Source organism: Ambystoma mexicanum, chromosome 5q (genome assembly GCF_040938575.1).
Source record: "Ambystoma mexicanum isolate Mex_15411 chromosome 5q, UKY_AmexF1_1, whole genome shotgun sequence".
NCBI lineage: Eukaryota > Metazoa > Chordata > Amphibia > Caudata > Ambystomatidae > Ambystoma > Ambystoma mexicanum.
In genome coordinates, this window is record NC_090933.1 from 889,502,298 (window position 1) to 889,515,220 (window position 12,923).

General features: G+C 45.7%; 1 protein-coding gene across 4 annotated transcripts in view; it reads right to left on the reverse strand.

The window, feature by feature from the left end:
• Positions 1-12,923, reverse strand: part of CFAP418 (cilia and flagella associated protein 418) — a 175,234-nt gene that overhangs the window by 67,156 nt on the left and 95,155 nt on the right. For all 4 annotated transcript variants that reach the window (XM_069621394.1, XM_069621395.1, XM_069621392.1 and 1 more), the window contains exon 4: positions 2,735-2,800. In XM_069621394.1, the coding sequence (XP_069477495.1) occupies positions 2,735-2,800 (66 nt within the window). The remainder of the gene's footprint in view (positions 1-2,734; positions 2,801-12,923) is intronic.

Here is a 12,923-nt window from a genome sequence, read left to right on the forward strand (position 1 = left end):
TGCCAATAAAACAGGAGGTTCGTAATGGGCCTGTGGTTGGCGAGGCAGTCTGGATCTAGGGTTGTTTATTTCAAAAGAGGTTGTATGAGAACTTGCAAGATAATCAAATGCCAGGTGTCTTTCCAGAAAATCTATGGCTTTCAGCAGTGTCAAAACTGGAACCCCTGAGACACTAGCTTGTCCCATTGAGATAAAAACAATAGAGGATTCCCTTAGGTCGTGGACACAATTGTCTTGCGGGTTGGAGTACCCAGCCCTCACGTTACGTGACACAGTCCTGCTTCAAGTCCACCATCTTTAATGGTGCCCCTGTACAGTTTTGCAGAAGAATTGGTGTCGCAACTCTCACTAAATCCTTCTAATACTTCATTTATTTATTAGATATTTGTTAATCGCCTATACAACAAATGTTTCTGCCTCTGCTGTCGGAGAAGTAACTGTCCTGCAATTTCTTAATGCCTGTACTTAACGGTACTACAGCAGATCAGTGCTTGTTTATCTGGTTTCCTTGACCTTTCGTTACCTATATCCCTGTGCTTTACAAGTGTTTTTCTGTTTAATTCACTTGCCTGCATTAGTACGTTCACAATGGACTCACTTGGCTTCCTCGTTGCTTGTATTCTTAATTATTTTGACTGGATTAGCACACCCCGCTAGACTTACCCAGCACTCCCCATTTGACTCACTTACTTTCGTCACACTTCTACGCATGTAACAATTCTTTGTTCCCTTGGTTGGTCCGTGGCACTGCACTCTTTTGGAGTGTTGGAACCACAACTTCAATGACGCAACTTCTACACTTTCCTTGATTAGTGCATCCCTGCTGGGACCAATTCTTCCTTCATTCCCCTGGCCTGTCAGCATCACTTGGCTGCTTCGAATGTCGGCGCCACAGCTCCTATAAAAACAGATTTTTATCTCTGGGTTCCCCCTCATCAGATTCCTGTAATTCACTGTAGAATTTCCAACTCCCCTGGGGCTCGTAGACCCACCTTCTTAGGTCTTCCTCAAGCTCTCCTTACTTTCTACAATCTCACTATCTCACCAGGCAGGGCATTCTAGGTCTTCTTCACTAGACCCTTCTTATCAGTATCCCAGCTGTTCGGGGTCCGGGTTCTCACAGCCTTCTCATGCTCTGCTATGGTTTCCAGTGAAAGTACATAATAGACTGCCCGATGCTCTAGACCTCTGTGGCACAGCCTCTTGCAATCAGGGTGCCAACAACGTCCCTGCACTGCCACTGCCCTTCCACCAGCATTCTCTGACCGCCTGCTGCACAGTGCTCTGCTTCAGGTGCCCTGGTATCTGATTCAGCACCTCAGACTCTGGCTCTGTGTATCCTTTTGCCACCTCACTTCAATTACCCACACTTCTGAGATTCATCTTTTATTATCCCGCCCTCCGGCTTCTGGTGTCAGGTGTTCACTGCAATGAAAGAGTCAGCACGGGGGACGGCGGTGTAGACTAAGGGACTCTGCTTTTCATATTCTCCAATGGATGAACGGGGAAAACTCCAACACACACCCCAAACAAGCCTGTTGAGGGGCTACTTACAAAACTCCAATGATTTTAACTTCATTCTGATTGCAATGTAACTAAGCAACTCATGGCTTGCCCATTTACTGGTCCCGTAACACAAGTACTGGCAACCCCAAACTTCTCTCTTGGCCTGTTGGATAATCCTTTGGCCCACTGCGGACATGGGGGCACAGCAGAGGTCCTACAATGGTGAGGCAGCTATATAAGTGGGGAGGGGGACACTTACTTTTTAACAGTGCAAAACCAAATGGAGCCTCTGTGTAAGAGGACGATTCCATTAGGTAGTACAGCAAGGGCACAGAAGCACATTAACTGGAAGGAGGAAATGGGGATTAAGATAACTGGAGACTCTCGGAAGGCCAAAAGAAGTATAGCCCAGTGGTCATCCAGATGGTCTTGTAGAGAAGCCCGATTTGTGTTTTGTTGAAGTTCCACTAAGTGACCTCAGTTAAACCGAATCCTCCTACTCTAGGTTTGCTAAAATAAAGTCCCTTGAATCTTACTCGAGTCGTCCGTTGAAACTATAGCTTCTATGAAGGGTCAGACAAAAGGAAAATACTTATCGATTTGAAATCATGGCCTTCTGAAGCATTGAATGCCAAAGAGAATCATGTTATGTTACATCATGACAGAGATGTTAGAACATCTTTTCAATGATAGATACCTTACACCAGAGGAAGAGAAAGCCGTAGTTCGGCCTATGGAGGTGGACTGAATGAAATTCCAGTTTCTGAAACACTATTTGGTAACTAGGATTAACAAAAAGTTCAGAAACTGTGCATGCAAATAAATACAAAATCGAAACTCTGCAACTGAAGAAAGTGAACTGCGACAAGGAAACATCCAATATACTAAGGCTGCTAGATTCCTATATCTATACTGATCGCCTGATGGAAAGTAGCAAACAATTTACCCAAGAAGCCCAAAATATTGATGCAATATTTTTAGGGTCAAAGAAATGTTGGCAATAAACAGAGGGGACAGTAGGGTTTGCCCAGGAGGAAAAGGCACTGCACCAAAAGCCCAGAGTTCCAAAGTGCACTCTATGCATTGAAGGTTGTTTGTGCAAGACGTTGCTCATATTGATGTGACGTGAAATATTTGCCAACAGTTTTAGTTCACCCACCTCACCTTTTATTTTAGAAAGAAACATTTTGCAAACCATCAATAAATTACAATACTTCACTTTTCTTACCTCTGTGAACTTGTTGTTCCTAAACCGCTTGGTGCAGAACTTCCACCAAGGTATACCGGGCAACATCTAAAATAATTGAACAAGAAAAGTACTAAATTAATTTATAATACAAATTAGACAACAAGTTCTTCATTGCAAGGACTACTGTAACACTTTGTGCTACTACCGCCAACCCTTTAAATTGATCGGATGCCCCCATAGCCAATTCAAAACAGAAAGCGTGAATGGATGTGTGGCCAAGAGCACTCATCTAGATGCGTCACATCACCTCAGATCTCATCATACCCATAGAAAGAATGAACTGAACACTAGAAAGCAAAGATGGCTGGCGAGCCGTCTAGAGGAAGTGTCTGCAGGACTAGGAGTAGAAGAATCACTACTGAGCTAGTCCTACACTTAACCTTGCATCCCTGTTCCCCCTCTGGTTAACTTAAAGTATTATTCCATTTTGAATACAGGAAAATGCAATAGGGGTGGGAACGAGAAGGAGGCAGAAGCCCACAACGCAGAACGCTGAGCAAAAACCACTTCATGGCAAAGCCTTCCAAAGGGAGAATATGGAATGAAATCGGTTTCTAAATTCATTATGCTGCAGAAAGCACAGCCCTTCACCCAAGAAGCTGCTTGCACACAACATCCAGGGGCCTCTCTAAATACCACTTGGTCAGCATTAAATCCATGTGCATGGAGACATCAAAAGAAACAAGCTGTAGTACTTGATGGGTGGGACTTTGTGTGGCTCTGCGACCAGAGGTTATATTTGCAGGCCTCGGTTTTGGATTTGATCTGGTCTTTGCAGTGCCCAAGGCTAATCTCTTTGAAATGAGGTAGAGTTATATTGCACTTTGCTGGGTCCTGCAGACACTGGCAATCTAGGTTCATGCACCCATGCGTAATCCCCAATCCACTGCTACCACCCAACATCTCCTATGAAATCATTCTACCAAACTAGGTTTTGTGTTCCACGGAGAGAGGTGCAGAAATGGATTCATGGTCTGCCAAGGCCCAAGATACGCATCTCTTAATAAATGGGTCCCCTTCCTTTACATAAACAGCAATCGCTGCCATTTATGTAAAGGGAGCCCAGGGGCTTTAGCAAGCTTTTTCTGATCCTCATTAGATATGTCACTTTCAGTGAATGCAGAGAATATTCCAAGAAATGAACAGGATGTCTTCACCCTCTGGGAAGGGGCTCGTTAGGGTTGTTGAGGGATTTATAAGGCACAGGCACCCTCCTTGATAAAAGGAACCATGACCGTGGTTCTTAACCCTTCTGGGGTTCAAAAGTGTGAAGGTACAGGCTTTTAGGGTTAGTCATGGGCTCTTTCATACACATCTCTCTTCCTTGTATGCCAACCCAATTTCCACCCATGCCTAGCCCACTTTGGTAATTACGATTCGGGGTATAGTCCCGGTTGAACTGACCCAGTCTGGATAGCCCAGCGAGTAAGTTTGTAGTGAGGTTTTCCATGGGGGACTACTGACAAGATGCTGGTCAGAGACTGCAGAGCCTGAGGAGGTTCTCGCTCTGCCTGCATCATTGAGCAGGCAATGGTGCACAGCCCCCAAGATCACCAGTCCCATCACCTAGCCTACATTAAGGGACTTCATCATACTTTCCATTATGAATGTACTTCCACACAGAAGCCTTATTCCTAACATAGCTTATTATATTTATGGGCAGGGGTCTGCAACCTTTGGTTCTCCAGATGTTTTTGACATCAAATCCCATGATCCCCCACCATTGACAATGCTGGACAGGGCTGATGGGAGTTCTATTTCCTAAATATCTGGAGAGCCAAAGGTTACAAAGCCCTCTTATAGGACAGTCATGAGATCTGACTGTCAATGAATAACCGTTCTCCCGTTTCACAAAGCCTCTCTCTGCACTTTTCTTTTGATCAATCGCTCCCAACGGCCATCTAAATCCATCTGTAACAATTTTGATCTTACTTTCTTTTCTTCTCCCACTTGATGCTTTCTTAATTCTGCTTAGTGATTTCAACCTCCATCTTTCCTTCACCCATTGAGCCATTCCTCTTGTCACTGTTGAAGGCAAGCGTCCCCAGCCAGCACGATCCTCCCCACAATGAGAGACAATAATGGACTCTCCCAGGATGGGAATAAGGCCAAGACAAAGTGCGGGTGAGCGTAAATGGGAGTTTATCAATCAGAATAGGGCATGCAAAGAACTCTGCAAACTCCGAGAGCGCTCTGTCTGACAATAGCAAAGACAGGCGTATATATTTACAAAGAACGTCATCAGAAGCTACATACTATAGGGGGCACAAGTTCATGGGGATTGGGTGGCGACGACTAGCTATAGGTGCTGCTGCGATGTGGTTGGCCGCGGCTGGAGGACGTCACTGGTTAGCCTCGTGGGTTGGGCTGGGCCTGGCAGGTCAGCTGGGTTCATCCGGGCGGTGTTGTTGTGCCACTGTGGCCAGTGTCAGAGATGAATGGCTTTTCCGGACTTCTTTGCCCTATCCCTTTTGAGTACCGCTCGCCGGGGCTGACCGTTGAGCGTACGGCAACACTGCCTGGACGGACCCAGTTTCGGAGACTCTCGGTTCAAGACGGGCACGTGAGTATTGAGTGCGAGCGATCATAAAGGGAGTAGGGGAGGAAACCATTTTCAATATTATCTTCCTTAGTAAATCCTCCAATAGGTTATTCTACAGGTTAATGCAACACAGGAGGAATGCACCTAGAGTGGGGTCTGTTGGCGATTTATCAATAGATGGTTACCAGCGTCCTGTTGACCGGGTACCGTAGGTCGTGGGGTTGGGTCTCGGGGCATGGGACAGGCGGTCCATGTCATCATGTCTTGTTAGAAGTCATTATGGATGTGTTGCTGTAATGTTGCCATAATATTGGATGTCCTAATTTTACAGGGGCCATTAACCTAAGGTGAGCCAGTGGGTTGTGGAGCTTAAGAAAGGGCGCCTCTGGATTTGTGTTTTCAGGCTGAGGTTTACTGCTGGGTTGTAAATAATACAGGTGGCGGGCCGTGGCCTTGGGTGCTGCAGGGGGAACTACAAATCTTTGAAGCGGCTCCAGCCGAGTTGGGGGAGGTGGAGCAGCGCAGCACAGGCCTCTGCTTTTTTGTCTGGCAGGCTTCGCTGGGACGGAGCGGGAATGGGCTTGCATGTTCTCACAAAGGTATTTTCCTCGTGTGTTGCCGATTTTAGGTGGAAGAAGCATAAACATTCAAATGATATACAATACTAATTGAGTCATTCCAAAGCTCACGTTTTAACATTGCTAATGTCTCTCATATAGCCAATCCGAGTACATTACTTATACACTATGTTTTTGACAACTACAACATTTTTATTATATGCTTATACATTTGTGGTAAGTGAGGTAGTAGTAAGGTTGGTGGAGAACATAGAAACAACTCGCCACTGAGACCGACGGTAGTGGCACATAGTGGGCTTGGACACACACACATATGGTGCATTTTTGTGCACCCGTTACACGAGCCCTGAATATGGTTGCATTTGTCTTTCTTTGCACTCTAGCAGCATTAGTTCGGTTATGGCGCAGGACCGTGGGGTGTAATCTTTTCAATGACACACATAACAAAAACCCCCCGGGACGCTTTTACTATTTGCGCATAACTGCAGGGATGTGGGTGCTTCATTCCTAATGTCATATGAGCACACATTCTGCCATATTTATACATTCTACAGGTTTTTTAGTCAGAGAGGTTGTAGAGAGAACGCTTCCATCGCAGGTAGTTTTCTCATTAGTATTTGGGAACTTTGCTTTTGTCAAAGGACCATTTTACAGTTCTTTTTCCACCCAGGCCCTGCTGGCCGGGTCATGCTGGGAGCAGCGATACACTGCGGAAGGTGAAATGTTACAGTGTTGGTATCTTACACTAGCTCATGTCCGTCTTGTTCGTGGGAACGGGCTCTCAGCGGATCTGCCAGAGAGCTGTGGCCACAGGGATTATTGAAACTCTCCAAAGGTGGGGGCCGCGCTGCGGTGCGCAGGGCTCAAACCATCGCTATTAGACAAAATGGTTTCCGAGGCCTAGCTAAATTCAGCAGGTTTGGTCAATGTCTTCGGCAGGTGACCCATCCACCACCTGGGCCCTGGTGGTAGGGAGGGGACCTCTGTCGAGCCATGGTCCTCACCGGGGGAGAGGATGCATGGGAGGGGGGTCTTTTGGACCAATCCTCCCCTACATTTCCCCCCTTTCGTTACTTAAGTAACAAATTCTTTAAACCCTCCAATCTCCTACACTCTTCCTCGTCAATGATTGCGTCATCCCATGCAGGTGTGCCTTTTATGGGCATCCATGCTCTGCACACCCCTCTCAGGCTCTCACCTCTCCTAGCATATTCATCTGGGGTACAAGTCAGGTATATGCATCCGTTCTCCCCTTCCAAGTCCACCCACACCTCCTCGTACCATTCTAGTATACGGGGCTCTTTAATGGTAGTGTGCCACAATTTATCTACTATATCCTTGTCGTGGTACCTAGGCACTAGCTGATATCTCGGTGTGTCATCTGTTCCTGTTTGTACCTGTACTTCCTGCATAGCTTGTATTGTACCACGGGTGTTGCCCATTGTCACCATCATCATTGCACCATTCGGTACTGCGTTAGGACAACATCGAAGACCCACCTGGCACAGGCAAAAAATAAAGAGGAGGAATACTACAGCCGGCATCAAAAATTTCATAGTCATTCCCAGCTACGATGGAACCCAGGAGAAGATATTGTCGAACCATGTGCTTTCTTCTGCTCCACCTTCCATTCTCATTCTTTCTCCTAGGTTATGTACTGCTTCGATCACATGGGACAGGGAGCCGTTGTCTGCGTCTTCGGAAGGTACGAAAGTGCAGCAGGCACTTCCGATTTTTCGGCAAACACCTCCGTCCATCGCTGTCAACAGGTCCAGGACATACCTGTTTTGCATGGTCATCAGCCGTAGTGCTCTCAGTTCCACTTTTATTACGTTAAACCCTTTTTCAGTGTCATTTGCCAGCTGGATCAGCTCCCAACGTGTGATTTGGAGCCACTTTGCATTTGCTCGCGCCTGGATACTTGGGATGAGTGAGGCGAAGAATGTTTCTGCAGAGCTGAATAATCAATATCTATCCGGGATCTGTGCCAGCAATTCTGATGATGCCTTTGATATATAGTTCGATGATCGTTTGTTTCGGGACAGCACCCCTTCCTTGTTCCCGGAAGACAGGACATATACTTGTGGCTCTGCAGTTGGCTGGGCCGCACCCTGTTGGGTGTTTTCTCGCATCTTTTTGCTCACATCAATGTGGCTTTCCGGGATTACCATTAGTGCGAAGTGCAGGGTGGCCATCGAGCAGCTGCCACTCCACGATTGTGGGAGGTGCAGGTATGCCTGGTTGCCACATACCCAATACGTATCCATGAGGGCCGCTGTCCCTTTTCTCAGATCTGGGATGGTGAGGGTCTTGTGAGGGTCTTGTTACAGTTCTTGTTTGCCCCCATGCAGGCTTTCCCGTCTCCTTTAAAACACAGTTCATAGTTTATTTCCTTCTGTAGCTTGAAGGGTTTTTCAATGGCCGTTACCCAGGTTAGTTTTGAGATGTGTTCCTTCCATACTGGTGTGCATGTTTCTTCAATCCATTGCAGTTTCTCTGGTGCCACACCCCTCAGTGCTTCAGCCTTGCACATTACTTCTTCGTCCTTCCACTTGTTGTCTGAAAAAAGTGTCCCTTGTATTATAAAAAATGGCTCTTCCAGACATACCACTCCTACTGTCTTTGGATAGCATGTTTTCTCGTTCTGCAGCATTCTAAAAGTTACTTCATGTGCCTGGAAGGTGTTCTTAATTCTGCACAACGTGAGATGAAGGAGACACTGGGCATCGACAATAGGCAACTCTTTGGGTAACAATACTTTGGGTGTGCCTGAAGCATGGGGAATGAGGGAGCAGACATAACAGCTCTCATTTGTTGTTTGCTTAGCTGTTGCACTCATATCCGCATACCATTTATTTGTCTGGTGGGGGTGTCGTGGTTCTTCCATTTTGTCTAATCCTAACCCATAATACTCATACTTCCTCCTCCCCGCCTCCCTTTTCCGTCTGTTATTTCTTTGTCTAATGTATTTCCCGGCTTCATGGGCGATGGACAATGTGGGCCCCCCTTTCTCCTTCCCGCCCCCTTTGCCCAATCATCATATAATATTTCATATGTCGCTGTCATTTTTTCATTTTCTTCCTTTATGTTATCTAACAGTGTGTTTTTGGTTACGGTGGCGGACTGGCTGGTGGGGGTGTTACATAACCAGGATATAGCAGAGGGGTTACGATCATTTAGACTGCAGGCATTGTAATTAGATACTTTTGGCAGGGACATTGTGTTGTTTTGCATTTTTCCCTGCAGACCTTCATTTTTCGAGATGACAGCATTGGATGGTGTCGTGTAATATCCCCATACGAGTTTAGTTCTATCCCATACCAAAATAATCACCTTCTTTAGTATTTACAATTGCCGTTTCATTTGTCACATTAGTCCTGTTAATCCCTCCCCCCTCGTTCATCTCAATAGAGATGAACGCTATGAACCAATACGTAATCAGGCCAAACATAATTGTAAAAAAACAATGTAATGCACACAGATAATCCACACTCATACGAATATCTACATCTCTCAGCTAAGAATTCTCTATATCTAATAAATCTATCCGTTGCAGGCTGCCCGTTAGATGCACTATCAGTGCCGAGATATCATGGTAGGGGAATGGAAGTGGGTAGGGGAGTGGGGTAGGGGATGTACAGACAAGGGTGCAGACACTATACATTTTTATCACATTATTATTTACACATCAGTCCACATTTTTTTTTCAATCTTTTCATCTTTATAGATACCCTTAAATGTAATGGTTCTCATCATCAACTTTCTCAATCAGGTGCATTTCTGTCACACACATGTTCACATTCACTCATTATTTTCATTTGTTTTGTTTGCTGTTGTCTGTGCTCCCTCATCCACCTCTCCCTGCACACTATTATATGCCCTTCGTACATCCGTCAAATGTATCCAGTACTTAAGGCCCTTCACTTTTACAGCTGTAGGAGAACAAAACACCACTTCGTATGGTCCGTGGAACCGTGGTGCATTCCACCGGCGCACAAAGCTCCAGACATAGATGAATTCTCCCGGCATCAGTTGTACCTGTGTTTCAAGTTTCGTAAGGGACCCCGTTGTGTTCCCTTCTTCTCTTGTGAATGGTGGTGAGAGCTGCTTTGACATGTCGCGTGCTGCCCTAGTTAGCTTTTTCAAGTATTCTGTGAACTCATCTCCCAATATCGCAGCGCTTCTATGCGCGTCTGAGTGTTGGCGCAGCGGGTAGTGTGCTGTGTGCATTCATCTCCCGGTCACGATTTCGTGCAGGGACAAATGGTGGTCCTTGCTTGGCTGATTTCTCAGCTCAAACAGCGCAACGGGCAAACAGTAAATCCAGTTCTTCTTTAATGAGAAGCATAATTTCGCTAATCTTCCTTTTAACAGGCCGTTCATCTTTTCTACCACGCCATTACTTTGAGGATGATAAATCGAGCACAATTTATGTTTTATTCCCAATAGTGTTGTTACTTCTTTGAAGAGCTCGTTCACAAAGTGAGTGCCGTTGTCTGAGCGAGCTACGTCACAAATTCCCCAGCGCGGAAATACTTCCCTTACTAGGAACTTTGCGGCGCTTTTGGCATCAGGTCGCGCACATGGGCCTGCTTCCACCCATCTCGAAAATGTGCATACAACCACAATCGTGCAGCGTGCCCCATTACACCTTTCTCCCATGTCTGCGTAGTCAATGTGTTGCTCTCTGAATGGCCCAATCGGTTTTGGAATTGTTCCCCCGAGTGTATGTAATGTCATTCCAGAGTTGTATATCTGGCATGTTGTGCACTCCAATGTCAATCTAGATATGTGCTCCTGAAGACAGGGCACGAACCACTCTTCTTGTATCTCTGCTGCAATGTGTTGTTTCGTGTTGTATGCTGGGAAGTGTAATTGTTGAAACGCTATTTCTAATAGTTTTTCCTGGCATTACCACTTTTCCTGAGTTATTTTGTCGCCAGAGTAAGTCTGTTGCTGATTGGCTGCACCCTTGTTTTACCCACATCATCTTTTCATCCTCACTTGCTCCTTCCTGTAACTCTAGTATTTGTGATATAGGCATTGCATTGTACCCTTCTGGGAACTCTTCGTTTGTCTTGTGCTGCAGCATACACTCACCTGTTTCATGTTTTTCAAAGTATGAAGCTTCCTTGGCAGCAGCGTCCGCTGCCGCGTTTCCCAAAGACACAACGTCTGTGTTGGACGTATGTGCTTGGCACTTCACTATTGCTACCACTGTGGGATCTCGTAGGGCCTCTATTAGGGCAATGAGTTCTGCTGCTTGTGCTGAGAAATGTGATGGGAGGCGGTACTGCACTAGTGTCTCATACTCACCTTCTTCTAATCTCACCACTGCCAATCCCACATGTTTCTCTCCCGTGTCCATGTCAATCGATGTTGACCCGTCCACAAAGTACACCTCCCCCTCGGTCAGGGCATTCTTGCACACCACCGTGTCCTCCCCTCTTTCCCCTGTGTAAGTCGCACAATCGTGTTCCTGCATGTCCTCTAGTGTGCATGCTTCTGTAATGAATGTTGCCGGATTCACTGTCCTGCATCGTACCACATGGAGATTGGTGCTGGACAATATTATTTCATAGGCAGTTGTTCGCTGTGTGGTCAGTGTACTTTTTTATCTCTCAAGTTTTGCAAATAGTGAATGCTCAACAAACAATGTGACAGGGCATCCCATTACTATTGTGGCGCTTTTCTTAATTGCGAACGCGGTTGCAGCGAGTGATTGCTCGCACGTAAATGCCCTTGCATTACTGCATCCAAAGTGCCACTATAGTAAGCCAACGGTTTGTGTCCTAGGGAAGTCTTTTGTGTCAGTACAGCTGTCATGAGTGTCCCCTTGCAGTGTGAGAACAGGTAAAATTTGCATTCATAATCAGGATTGGCGAGTACTGGAGCACTCGAAATCAACTCTTTGAATGAGGCGCTCATTTCTTCTGACCATTCTATCTTCCTGTTTTCTTGTTGGGCCTCCTTGAGTGCTTGCAGTAAGGGTCTGGTGTATGCTGCATAATCTAATATCAATGCTCTACAATAGTTGCACATTCCCAAGAATGTCTGCATCTCCTTCACTGTTGTGGGTTCTCTTACTGATCTTATTGCTTCTACCCTGTCAGCGATTATTCTTTTTCCGTCTTTTGATATTAGCTGTCCCAAGTATAGGACTTCTTTCTGACAATATTGTAGCTTTTCCTTGTCTACTTTATACCCCTTATTTGCCAACAGGGACATGAGTGTTACCGAATCTTTTCTACATGTCTCTTCATTCTGTGCGCAGACGAGTAAATTGTCTACGTACTGAATGATTGTGCTTTCAACTGATAAGTTGCCTAAGTCTTCATGTAGTATGCGGTTGAATATGCTTGGGCTCTCACAGTATCCCTGTGGTAATCTGCAATGTTCATATCTCTTTCCCCCTAGTGTAAATGCTGTCAGATATCTGCTTTCTTCTGCCAAGGGGATGGAGAAGAATGCGTTTTTCAAATCGACCACTGTGAAATGTGATGCCGTTTTTGGGATACTGCATAATATTGATGCAGGGTTCGGGACCAAAGGGAACTCTTTCTGTATTACGTCATTTAGGGGGCATAAATCCTGGATCATCCTCCAAGCCCCTCCCCTTGCTTTTTTGATAGGGTAGATACATGTGTTACATGGGGAGTTTGAAGGCACTATTATCCCTTGTGCTAGCAGTGCATTTATTGTCTCTTTTATCCCTTCTTCAGCTTCGCGGGACAATGGATATTGTTTCACTCGGGGTAGAATTGCCCCTTGTTTGAGCTTTATTATCACTGGTGTTACTCCATGCAACAACCCTGCGTCATGGGGGCCTGTTGTCCACAAATTGTTTGGTACTAGTCCCATGTCATCATCAAAAAATGACGGTGGTGCTCCCACCACCGCCATCAACTGGACAGGAATCTGTCTAGCCTGAATCAAAATGTCACAGGGCATTGCTATTTCCATTATTATTTTGCCATTGCTTTCTAAATCGGAAAAGAGATCTTCATCAGTTAAGTCTCTCAGGGCTATGTCGGCATTGATGCACAGC